This window comes from Typha angustifolia, chromosome 14 (genome assembly GCF_048772165.1).
Source record: "Typha angustifolia cultivar Huaian chromosome 14, ASM4877216v1, whole genome shotgun sequence".
NCBI classification, from domain to species: domain Eukaryota; kingdom Viridiplantae; phylum Streptophyta; class Magnoliopsida; order Poales; family Typhaceae; genus Typha; species Typha angustifolia.
Genome location: NC_133252.1, coordinates 9,342,891 through 9,355,757, shown reverse-complemented (window position 1 = coordinate 9,355,757; position 12,867 = coordinate 9,342,891). Strand labels below are relative to the sequence as shown.

At 36.6% G+C, this 12,867-nt stretch overlaps 1 protein-coding gene across 1 annotated transcript; it reads right to left on the bottom strand.

Annotated features, from left to right (window-relative positions):
- Positions 1 to 660: 660 nt before the first annotated feature.
- Positions 661 to 12,652, bottom strand: LOC140775490 (DEAD-box ATP-dependent RNA helicase 3, chloroplastic). The gene is made up of 10 exons (XM_073118826.1): positions 12,137 to 12,652; positions 11,456 to 11,589; positions 10,954 to 11,368; positions 7,572 to 7,670; positions 6,752 to 6,976; positions 3,982 to 4,359; positions 3,533 to 3,676; positions 2,731 to 2,826; positions 2,031 to 2,323; positions 661 to 1,280 (listed from the first exon to the last, which is right to left on the bottom strand). Exons 1-10 carry the CDS (start codon positions 12,548 to 12,550, stop codon positions 1,211 to 1,213), a joined length of 2,268 nt encoding a protein of 755 aa, XP_072974927.1. The 5' UTR covers positions 12,551 to 12,652; the 3' UTR covers positions 661 to 1,210.
- Between the last annotated feature and the right edge of the window lie 215 nt (positions 12,653 to 12,867).

The window sequence follows — 12,867 nt, the reverse complement described above, 5'->3', positions numbered from 1 at the left end:
GCCGATATGTATCTGATATTGGCATTCAGCGTGATGTTGTCAAGAGGATAGTTGAGCAAGACCTGCAGCAGCAGCAGTAAATGGACTCCGTCGCTCTCTAATTGTTGTTGGCCACTATACTTGTATATTTGAGTTACGCATATCTTCCTAGCCTTTTGATATTATGAATGGGATCTTCACTATGCATGGGCTTTCCCCTCAATAAAAAACTTGATGTCTAATGGTCGGCTTGCTCCATTATTGTGTTAATTTGCTCAATTTACTGGTGGGTTAATTTGCTCCATTCTTGCTTTGTAAACTTCTTTTATAGATGAAGACAGTTGATTTGGTGCTTGTTTTTCATGCCTTGAGCTAGTATTCCAATAGGTTGATAAAGTATCTCTTCTCAGGCCGGCCCTAATATACCAACTCGGCACTACAAGTGCCAGCAGAGCTTAGGTCTGGAGATCCATGCCATAATTCTTGATCTAATTAATTCTACTTTAACTGGGCAATGGGTTATTACCCTACTTCCTCTCACAAAAACTTGATTGCAAGCATATAATTACCCCTTTTACCTCCTTATTAATAGACGCTTTCTTCTTTAACAGCCAACTAAATGAAAAGATTGGCAGGCCAGAATCAATTTCCCCCATTCGAACTTCAAAGTTCACTGCTTACTTATCTAGTTTAGTGCAAAAAATAGTTGATAATGAAAATTATAAATACATTCAGGCTAAGAAGACCCTTCTGTTCCACCAGTCTGCAATATCCAAAGTGTCAAAACAGGACATCTGGGTAGGTAATATATATGTGATACAAGAAAAATACTGATGAACTGTAGCTATCCTATGCAATTGTTCATGCATCATCTCTTAGCATTCCACTGCCAGGAACCTTCAACCATCAATAGAAAAAATAAGACATATATATAGAACATTTCTGATTGAACTAGTAAGAAAGGGGGCATCCTTTATCTTCTTTTAGTCTTGAGTCTTGATGTGGAAGCCTTGCCAAGAATATTGTATTTCATAGTGCCCTATGATATCCTTCAAATCCCTAATCCGCCAGCATAATCTCGGAGATATGAAGTGCAGCCTGGGAGCAACAAATGCTCGCTTTTGGTTATTGAGTAGTCACTTATAAATCTCGTCAGAATCAGGACTGCACATCAAGCTCTACTATGAAGAGCATCTCCACAATTCTGAAAAGGCAGTATTTCTTCACCTAGTTAGTTGTTTGGACATTCCGATGCTCGATGCCCAGTTCTGCCACAGTTGAAGCAGGCACCTCCAAAGCTCCTGTTACATCATAGGATGCTAGCTCAGAAATCACAGACAATCACAATAAGCATGTATCTTTCTGTGAGGTACACAAAAATAGATAATCAGCTTAGGTGGCATTCATTGCAATAGCTTTTGGCAAATCACTGCCTTCTCTAACTGTAACATAAATTATACTAAACATATTTTTTTTGGAATAATGTCCAAATGAACTTGCAAGGTTCCTCAGTTAATCTTTCAAAGACAAATTTTCCAAGAAATCATGCCCTTTAGCAGTTGGTTAAGATTTCATATTCTAATCAAACTCTCAGCTTCTTGTTTTTAAAGTTTATGTGGTTATGTACAGGAAGAGTTGATAGTGCTAGAATGTTAGAAAAGAGAATGGGAGATAACATTATGCATTGTACTGCTAAAGAATGACCTGAATCACTGTCAGTCACATTTTGTGAGAATTGACTTACACTGTTTTAGTGTGGCAGTTAAGGTGATAACCACTAAGAATCAGTTGCCAAAAAGACTTCCAGTGACAGATAAAAATCAGGCGGTATTGGTTTATTATGGACCAGAAAGAGAAATTTCATAAGATGAACAGAATCTTGTCTTAATTTTACTAACACCTATCTGGCAAGTTAGGTGAAACTCCAATGATGAACTTACTGCATTAAGCACATCACACAGAAATGTCATCAGTTTGATAGAAAAAAAATTCTGGAACCACCAAAAAATTTGTAAGCAGATCCAGAGATAATTTATAACCATCATCACTACCTGTCCCTACTCCCGAAGGATGACGACCTACTTCCAAAGGATGATGACCTGTTAAATCTTCTACCACCAATTGGCGCATCATCACTACGTCTGGACATTCTAGACCAGCTATTGTCAGTTCTGTAGCTACTGCCACCACGGCGAAAACCATCATCACTATCGGAGTCCCGGCCACCCCAGTTTCTAGAAGATCTGGAACCACGATCTCTGAAACCACCTCTGGAACTTCGGTCCCGATTTGAAAACCGACCATAATTGTCAGTCGGAGGACCATCATCTTGCAAAGCAGGCAACTGCACATAGTCCATAGAAAAAGCACATGTATTGATCAGCTTAGCAATTCTGTAAGTATCTCTCATGTTTGTTGTATGTACCACTCAACCCAAAGACAAGGCAAGAGAAGAGCATATAAGAAATGTATTCTAGAAGACTCTTTCCTTGAGTATTAGATTACCAAACAGGTAAGTCCAAATGAATAATTTACCTGATTCTTTAGTATTTTTGCAGAGAGACAAAAACAATGTGAAAACAATACCTCAACAAACATATCTTATGAGGCAAATTAATATGTACCATTGATAAATGGTATCACTTTACATAACTTATCTTGTCAGACATGAGGCAGGGTAGCATACAGTTACGTAAAGTTTTGTATTATAACCAAAAAGGTAGAAAGAGGAGAATAAAAGGTCAAAATTACCTTTGTGACCTTTGATAAGGTGTTCCCAGGTGGTAACTGTTTATTCAGTAGTTCTTTTGCAATTTCCTCAGGTAAATCAAAAACTGCTCCTTGGACCTGCAACAGAGAAAAATAAAAAGTAATTGCTCAAATATATAAACAGGAATGCAGCGATACAGCTAAAGTACAAAACAGATGGTTGTCATTTTATTAGAAACATAAGAATGCATGTAAGCATATGATATGGCAGAAAAAGATGGTTGTTGTCATACTATGCAGAAAAAAACAATAAGACTAAAGCATCAGAAGTATTAAAGTAATAAATTTTCTGAAAGCAGAAGAGAAGATTCAAACAAGTGAACAACAATGGGCAGGCATAACCTACACGAACTTGAGCTATCCTGACAAAGGGCCAGCATTTTTTCACAATTATTCACAATACTGTTATCTTTTTATATCATGCTAAATTCTGATTTAGTCATATACATAACATTATGGATTAAGGGTTCTCTTTGTAGTCGTTTACAACAAATGAGAAAGTTATATCATTCTACCTGGCATCATGTGAAGAAAATTAAGTTGGATGTATTATTGAATTTCCATCTTTGACATATAATTCTTTTTCTTTTAAAAAGAATTTCTTGGGCAGTACTCAGAAGTTAGAATACATGTTTGAGAATCTAGTACAGATGGATTGAGCACAAATCTATCTTCCTCAAAATAGTTAAATTTCTGTGTCAGCTATAGAATAAAAACATGAATTAGACATTATAGCAGATGTTATTAGGTAAATATTGTGAGATATTAACCAACAGATACACACCATTTCATCTGCAACTAAGTATATTTTGCCAACTTCATCAGCAGCAGCAGGATAAACATCAGAAAGAAACCCTGTAACAGATCTAGCAGAAAAGAAACCTCTTGAATACCCTGGTTCCCGTTTTAATTGCAATGTCACCCATCCCTGCATATGATATAACTGAAGATCAGAATTTCTGAGAAGACACGCAAAGATAAAAGCTAAATATGAGAAAAGGCGTATGGATGCACATATAAATAGACAGCTCCCAACATGATCCTGAACCAACTAGTTTAGGGTTCTGGAACTTGATTGTTCAAGTAGAATATAGCTCATATCAGTTGGAGAAAGTCAAAACAATTTATACGGCAACTGAGAAATACTAGCTAAATCAGGCTTTAGGTCCAAGAATGCCAGAAGTTGCAGAGGAACCATATAAACTAAAAACCAGACATGCAGTTACTTTTTACCTGCTCATGACTGATGAGAGAACGTGAGGAAGGTGGTTGAGAAAATCCACTCAAATGTGCCAAGGCAGCAGCAAGAGCATTTGACCCTAGATCTTCGGTCAATCTTTCAGCTGTAGGAAGAAAGTATTGTATTGATTCTGGGTGAACACCCTGAAGAGTAGCAACAACTTGCTCTGCAGAAGACTCCAACACCTCATGCATCTGCGGAGGGCTTATAAACTCAAACCTGCATCCTACATCATGCTCAAGGGACTTTACAGTCCTTCTCTGTCTACTAGTAAACATCAAAATTGCATTGCCTTCTTTTCCAGCACGTCCTGTACGACCAGAGCGATGCACAAATGTTTCAGGGTCATTCGGCAGTTCGTAATGAATAATCTGCACAAGGAAGAACCTTTTAAGATATTTGGTTGTTTACTCCAGAAGATCATAAAAGGAAACTAAAAAATGTACTTCCAAAAATGTACTCCAGAAGATCAAGTTAGCAATATCCAGAAATACTGAGGCTACCATATCAAAGAAAAATTCAATGATGAGCCTTAACCATTCCTAGCAATCTTGTAATCAATGTGCCGATTGACAGGGGTTTGAATTATGCTTAGATCATGTGAGACTAATCAGGTACTTGAAGGGGCAATCTAGGAAAACAAGAGCATTCAAAGGCCCAAAGGACAATGAGATTTTGCATCTAACTTTAAAAGATACTTGTAGGTTATGTTAGCACTAAAATCAGAAAGGTTATATCAAGTGATTGTGGCATAGGTAAATGGAAAATTAAGTAATAAATAGAGAACCTACTAGTTTTTTCCACAGCAAATATAAGGGATTTAACTTTCTCTTGCTCAAATATATCCTAAAGGTATGTCATTCAATCACAAAAGTAGTAATCGTTCTGCTCCGATTCTCCAAGTTCATTCAGGGAATTCATTCATATAAGCATCCATTATATATCATTATCACCTGCTATTCTTTGTTATGTTAACTTCTTCATCTCTCTAAGATATGTTTAGGTGGGACAAAGTGCAGCTTGGACTTCTAGATTGGTATACTTCAAAAATTATACATTACGTACTAGCAGATATTTTCATCCATGTGGCATTTAAGGGCAATTTCATCTTTTATGCACTAAATCAGCCTGGCTTGATTTCAGCAAGCACATAGATATGACTCCTTAGTTCATACACTCTAAGGAACTCATTCAAATATGCATCCATTACTATATTATCCGCTACTGTTTGTTCTGTTGACTTCTTCCTCTCTCTAAGATATGTTTAGCTATGACAAAGTGGCTCAAACTTGTAGGTGATATTTGAGGGCAACTTCAAATACCATAGTATGTTTTAGCTATGACAAGATATGTTTAGCCAAGGTTTTATTATAAAGAGGCTTCAATCAGAAGAAAAATATAAGAATTTGATAAGAGGATATAAATGAAAATTAGTGCCTACGCAACCTAGCAGCCAAAATATACTCAATCAAAATGGAGTTCACACAATCTGTTATCCATGAGAAATGATCTAAGTACATTAGCCCCATGTCGGGTTATTGTAAAACTACCAATGACAAGAAATTCTAAGAAGCAACAAGACCATGGAGTGTGCCAGACATCAAATTTGTGGAGTGAAAAATTCCACTAATCACTACTATAAGAGGTGTGAAGACGTAAATGGATGGTACACTGGAATTGATAATACAGGAGATTTAATTAACAGAAGGCACAAGATCTAAATTCATGGTAAACTGAAAAGCTGACAATTAATCAGGTATATCAGGTTAACAGAAGTACGAGTTACACCATAAAAATGACATGGTAAAAAAGAACTGAAGCTGCATGTGTATAAGAAATCTAAGGAAACCATAAACAGATAAAACTTCACATTAAGAAGATGAAAGTCCAGGGATACAAAAAAAGATGTTATTAGAAGAAACTGAAGAGATTAATAAATGAAAATTAACTACAGTTAAAAATTGTTAAAAAAGATATATAAAGTATCCATTGAGTTGAGATATCTTACTTATCCTATATCCCCACTTTAGATAGCATAGATATTGATACAAATTTTAACACATCATATATTTGATGAATAACAAAAGTCTGGTTTACGGATCACTTCTTTTGAAAAAGTTACGAAGTAGACTCTCCATTTCATTGAGATACTTTTCTACAATTAGTCAATTATTAAGCCTTAGTCATTTCACTTTACCAATATCCTTCTGCATAAACTTTTAACGGGTGCAGGTAAAAGGCAAACTTACATCTCATTACAAGGCCATTAACAGTTAGAAGCCAGAAAAATGTTTTATAGTTAGAGAGCAACCAAAAACAATATTTTGTATGGAATCCAAAAGTGGAATAAAGATAAAGATGAGAAAAGCAAAATCATGCATGACACAAAAATAATGCAGGCCAGCTTTTAGATAAATTGAGGAACCTTGTGCATATATCTGGATAACTATGTTAAAATTATATAAATGAATGCCAAAGGCCTTATAGCCCACAGAATAAATTTGTTTAATGCAATAAAATGCCAAATTCATAGCTTAGTCAATTAATGAGATCACTTTGTACCAATAACCTCCAGGTGAGATATATGTTCCTACTGCGTAGTAAAAAAAAATGAAGAAAAAAAAGTTCATAAACATTTGTTGCAGACAGATTATCTACAGCTTGATAAGTGACAAAGGCAAATAAGACAGAAGACCAACCTCCCAGTAGAATAATCAGAATGCAATGTAAAAAACCAACAATGAAGCAATTACAAGAACCTACCAAATCAACATTTGGTATATCAAGACCACGAGCAGCAACATCAGTTGCAACAAGCACAGTAAACTTCCCTTGGCGGAAGCCATTTAATGTCCTTTCTCGCTGATGTTGAGATATGTCACCATGAAGTGCCTCGGATGCTATAATGTTAGTTAATGCCAGTGATACCTCATCAGCATCTCGTTTTGTCTGAGTGAAAACAATGGTCTTTCCACCCTTTGCATATACCTGAGAAATAAAATTTATGGCCATAAGAACACAAATAACTTAATGTTAAATGACAATTGGAAATACTCCATATGAAAGAAGCTCCAGCATTTTCCTCTGAAGCTGGAATCGTCCATTGCCTAAAACTTGTCATTAAGTGGGCATATAAGTATGTATTAACTATTAAGCAACAGATATATAGCATAGAGTTAGCAAAACTAATGGAGAAAGGGACTAGAATACAACAACAAAAAATAAAAACATGAATTAATATGAAACAAAGAAAAAAAAAAGGAATGCAGCAAAATACAGTTTATTGTATTTCAAATTTTCAATATACAAGTTACTATTCAGAAAGGATTCTGCAAAGCCAGATAAGAAAATGATTCCTCCCTCCAGACCAAATTTCGGATTGAAGTCCAGCGAATTTACAAAATTATATTTTGAATACTAAAATTTATGTGCAAGAAGAGAATAATTAAGCTGTCAATAAAATTTATTAAGTCAATGATTTAGTAACCTATAGATAAGGCATCATAAATGCTGGAAGTTGGAATGATAAGACAAAACTAAGAAGTAAATAAAATGAAAAAAAATGTCCATGTAGTAGACATACCGTAATTAGGTCACTGAGGATTGTACGTTTTGAACTTGCAGTTGTTGGTATAGCATAAAGTTTAATTCCTTCAGCAAGCTTTTCATCTTGATCACCAACCTAGATATAACATAAATAAACATAAAAAGACTGGCAAAGATTACCGTGGAATGAACAAAAAATGAACAATATATATGCACCCGTGTGTGTGTGTGTCCAGCACTGTCTTACAACAATTGGATTACTAATTAGACAAACTGACATAGTAGCAAATGTAGGAGATGATATGAAGATACCAATAATGAGAAGCTTTTTTCTTTTATAATATGGATGTGAGAATCATGAAATATTGGACGCACATGAACAATTAGTCATCTAAATCAGATAGTATGTTTTCCATTTTTCTAATTCATACTAAGTCTAACACAAACCAATTGAAAGCCAAATTTGGAATGGCAGTAAAAGATGTGTTAGAGGAGAAGTTTTGGGGCTAAAGATGATCAAGAAACTTATCCCAGACAGAGATACTAACGTAAGGGCTAAAACCACAGGATAATGAGGTAAAAGACAGAGACCATAAATAAGGCAACAAAGTCCTGGCCACGGCAGATGCATTAACAACGATGATGAGGAGGCCATCGAATCATCAAAAGCCTCCAAAGGTAATGAGATACAGGCAGCATAGATTGGAAACGGAAGATGTCAACTGCCTAATGCTCAGAGGATAACAGGGTAAAAGTAAAACTCAAATGCCATAGATCAACAAAGAGACTCCAATAGCTGTGCAAAGACGAGAAGAGGAAAGTGTGAAAATGAAAGAAATAACCATCTCCCTTCTTAAGGTTCTCATTCTCCCATCTACTCATTCTTAATGTCTCTTACCTTCCCTCCCTAGCATATGCAATAATACAAATAGCTGATGCCAAATGGCTCCATGATGTGTAATCTGGACGATATAATTGAATCTAAAGTATGGCTTAAAACTGAAATCAATGTAATGACTTTGGTACACCATAAGCGAAAGATTCCACTAGCTATGCAAACACAAACCAGTAGTGGCACAGGATCACATCTACTGCCTCATTGTCTGTGTTATAGTTGGCTCATCATCAGCCTTTTATTTGGCCTAGCCAGGTCTGTGGAGTAGCTGTGCAACAAATAATATTATGCTTCATGTTTTGGGGAATTTCAACTCATTATAAGGCCTTTGTGACTAATTGTAGCACAATTCTAAGCCTAGTAAAACCTAGTCAACCTCATTCTACTGATGTGAAACTAAGTCAGGCAACTAAGGGAAGTTCTTGTCGACCATTATAGATGCCCATTGACGGATGCTGAAATTGCTGCTTGTAGACCAACAGTAGATGAACATAACAGCTTGGGAAAGTAAAAACTAACAATTCACACATGTCGACGGTTGATTAGAGGTATAAATATGAGTGAGGTGTCAAGTCTGGTATCAATTTGATTTACAAGTGTAGGTTATTACAGGTTTGTCACTTTTTGGGTACCTTTTGACTAACCCCAAGTACTTAATTTGGTTCATTCCATATCAATCAAAGTAACTATGACTAGTTTATATTTTATAGGTCTCTAGATTTGTAGAAAGTGAACCAACAAGGTATACCTAGAATCAAGTTCCTCAACTAACCCTAAACTAGCAAATTTCAGCCCCTTTACTAATCAGTAGCCACATTTTTCTGCCCCATTCCGAAATGCTTTTGAAATTTCAGCTGAAAAATGATCATTTGAGCTTAGTTTCGACTTTTTCAGCTGTTTCTAGAGCCTAGAGCAAGAGCTTGTACGAGATGGGAGGAAGCAGAAGCTACAGTCCTTAGCAAGAAATCTGGTAGCCACACCACCTCCAAATGTGCGAGAGCTTGCAAGGGTACTGTCGCATATGCTGCATCGGGTATTTCAAAAGCTGACAGAAGACATGCACCCTCAACACCTCACCACCATCCTGCTTCTTGACACCTAATAACATTGATTATGTTGTCAGTCAGAATGAAACACCTTCAGTGGTTAGCTAGGCTCCACCCCTTGGGCTCCTTTCCTTTTGGCCAGTCCAGCAGTAGAGCATTAGCCTCTCTACACCAGTGCTTCTAATTTCTGAGTGTTTTTAACCAAGAATGGGATAATTGAAATGTTCATTTCTTCTATTGTCTGTTGATTCCATTAATTTTTTTTTTCTTTTCTCAACCATATCAAGAGGTTACTCAACTACAAATATGAGAAATCCGCATTGACCAAAAAGCCATAGCTCATCGTTGAAGGAACTTTCTAAATCCAATCTAGATGCTTGAATAACTATCAACTCCCAAAACAAAGGAAAAGAAATAATCAAACTACAACAATGGGTTCAAAATCTGGCAAGATGGACTAAGATAGAAAGTCTCTTCCCTCCATTTCTCACAGAGTTTTCTGCCCTTCTGTTTAATACTTCAATCCAACAATCCTTTCACTATGTAGGAAGGAGATACAGGTGTCGTCCAGCACTGGTCTAGTGTCTATCCTACAAATAAATATTGCTGAATGCCATCGAGTCATTATCCAACAATATTTTTTCTTGTTAAGCTAACTTGATGCAACATGATCCAACTATATAGACTTAACTTGAGGAAAAGTAATTGGTTCTTGTCCATTAATAAAAATGGATCTTAATAAACATAGAAGGTTAAAATTTGAAACCACATATGCTCCAAATAGACTGTTTCAGTAAATATCGATGAATGATGGAAAAGGATAGATTTTATTCAAACCCATTTAGTTGGAAGAGAACTAGGAAGTGCTTAGTTATTATTGCTGTATTATCATATAAGTTCCAATATAGCCTACTTTATATTCATAGTGTCATAACTTGTGAATACGAAAATCTATAGTCAACACTAATCATTGGTGGAATTTCCTGCTCAAACCCAAAATAAACAAATCAACCATTATCGTTCCAACTCCCGTTATCCAAGTACCCAAAGAGTAACTTATGTGTACCTAAGCCATAATTATGATTCTTCATTTATTTAGATCAACTAGATACATGTGAAGAAGTTTAAGTCAACTAATTGAAAATCCAATATATATAAATATGGAAACAACTCGCTTACTATACTGTCCATACTTCTCAGGTATCTATACAATCATAGACCAGTTTTGTCATAAAAACAAAAGAAAAGTGTACTTCTTACATATTCACAAAGCCATGGATCAATTTTGTTAGAAACATGGAAAGAAAACTTTTTTTAAGTAATAATTGTTATGATTCTTTTCAGTAATGAATGTTATAGACATTGATTATTATCATAACAAGACATCATCTACATATCTAACATTAAGACCCAATGCTAAGTAACAGATAAATGTCTGAGCAAGAATAAAACTTAAGAAGATAAGCGTAAGAAAGTACCAAGTCTATTGTCAGAGGATCATTTAGGTATCTCCTAGCCAACTTCTTCACCCAACCTGGCATTGTTGCAGAAAAAAGCATGTTTTGTCTTTCTGACGGAAGCTTTTCAAGTATTACTTCAACGTCCTCCTCAAATCCAACAGCAAGCATCTGATCAGCTTCATCAAGAACCAGATACTTAACTTCTCCCAACCGAAGACTATTGTTTTTAATTAAGTCAATGAGACGACCAGGAGTTCCCACAACAACATCAACACCACGAGAGAGTGCATTTTGTTGGATATTATATGAAACTCCTCCATAGACACATACAGTACTAAGATATGGTGCTGACTCCTTGATTTCCTTCTCTACTTGCTTGGCCAATTCTCTAGTAGGTGCAAGAACAAGAGCTCGAGGAAGACGACCTAAACGCCTAGTTCAGAAAAGTAAAATAAGACAGATAAGAATAGCCGGTGATTATTTGATGCAAAATGTGTGGATATGGTTGAGAAAAAAAAACCTTGTGCTTCGTCCTTCATCCTCCTCGATAAGACGCTTGATGATGGGAATTCCAAAGGCCAACGTCTTTCCTGTTCCAGTCTTCGCTCGTGCAATTAGGTCACGTCCTTCAAGAGCAGGTAGCAACACAGACCTCTAGAGAAAGCAAACCATGTTAAGAATACCTCTTGGTGATGCCAGAAATTATATAACATGCCAAGCTAACGACTGATGATAAACATCAAAAGATCTAATTAGTAAAATATAGAGTGGAAGGCGATGGCAATCAGAAATTCTTGCAGTGAACGACGTGACATTTCACCATCCCCTAAATTATGACATAACCAGTCAATATCAAAGGCGTACAAGAATGATTTGCAATATTAGAACAATAAATGCTGTCCACCGGTATCAAACCTAATGCATAAGAAGCTACCAATATAATTATATTACAGTTGTCGTATAAACTTTATTGAACTAGACCATAAAATGCAAGGTGCGGCGCGAGGTCATAGAAACAGATATATCAAACAAAAAAAAAAGGAAATCAAATTACAGCACCTAAGATAGATGAAATGACAAAAATAAGCTTTCATTGTGGATATAAATAATTGAAATTGGTATTTGCTAATAGAAAGGAGGAGTCTTGATACTTTACGAGATGAGCATTTCTCTTCAGAAATAATGACTACTCTCATCGTACCTGAATGGGGAAAAGGTGAGTAATCCCACGCTTCTCGAGTGTACTGACGAGCTGCTCCGGCAACCCTAGATTGGAAATAGCGAGCTCTTCCTCATCCCCATCAAATCCTTCCCCCTCCTCCGACTCGTACGAGTCCGAACCATACTGCTCTTCCCGGTCATCCTCCTCCTCCAACCCCAAGCCGAGCCCTTTGAACGCCTCCTCGCTGAGCACCGAATTAGGCGAGGCGACAGCGGAGGGGAAAAACAAAGGGCGCCGCCTCGCCGGCCTCGAGCAACGGCAGGAGCCGAAACCTTTGTCGGCGGTGGAAGCCTTAAAGGCGCAGAAGTGAGGCCTCTCGGAGGGAGAAACCCTTCGAGAAAGCTCAAGAGGGGGCGCCAAGTGTAGGGATGAGACGCCGATGAGGGAAGCCATGGAGGAGTAAGAGGCGAAGAAGGGGATAGGAGGGGCTTTGATAAGGCCGCTCTCGCTACTGGGAAATGTATGGCCTTGCAAACTTCCACCTCGTTTGTCTGAAAGCCAAAGACTTATAGATAGGAGTTTAGAATAGAGGGTTCATTAAGCCAAAAGAGAGCAGTAGATATTTTTAGGCACTCCCATGGCTTTTACGATTTAATTGCATTTAATTTTTTAATTTATCGTCTAATATTAAGGACATGTACCTTTTTTTAATTACTATATATTTTATTATAATGGAATGCCATAATTTACATAGTAAGTACACTAAAGTC

Excerpts from the sequence above, each read along its gene's own strand:
- LOC140775490 (XM_073118826.1), bottom strand. The coding sequence starts at position 12,550 with ATGGCTTCCCTCATCGGCGTCTCATCCCTACACTTGGCGCCCCCTCTT. Across the intron at positions 11,590-12,136 it reads CTCACCTTTTCCCCATTCAG|AGGTCTGTGTTGCTACCTGC; the intron begins GTACGATGAGAG and ends TGCTTTCTCTAG. Across the intron at positions 1,281-2,030 it reads TCCTTCGGGAGTAGGGACAG|GAGCTTTGGAGGTGCCTGCT; the intron begins GTAGTGATGATG and ends ATGATGTAACAG.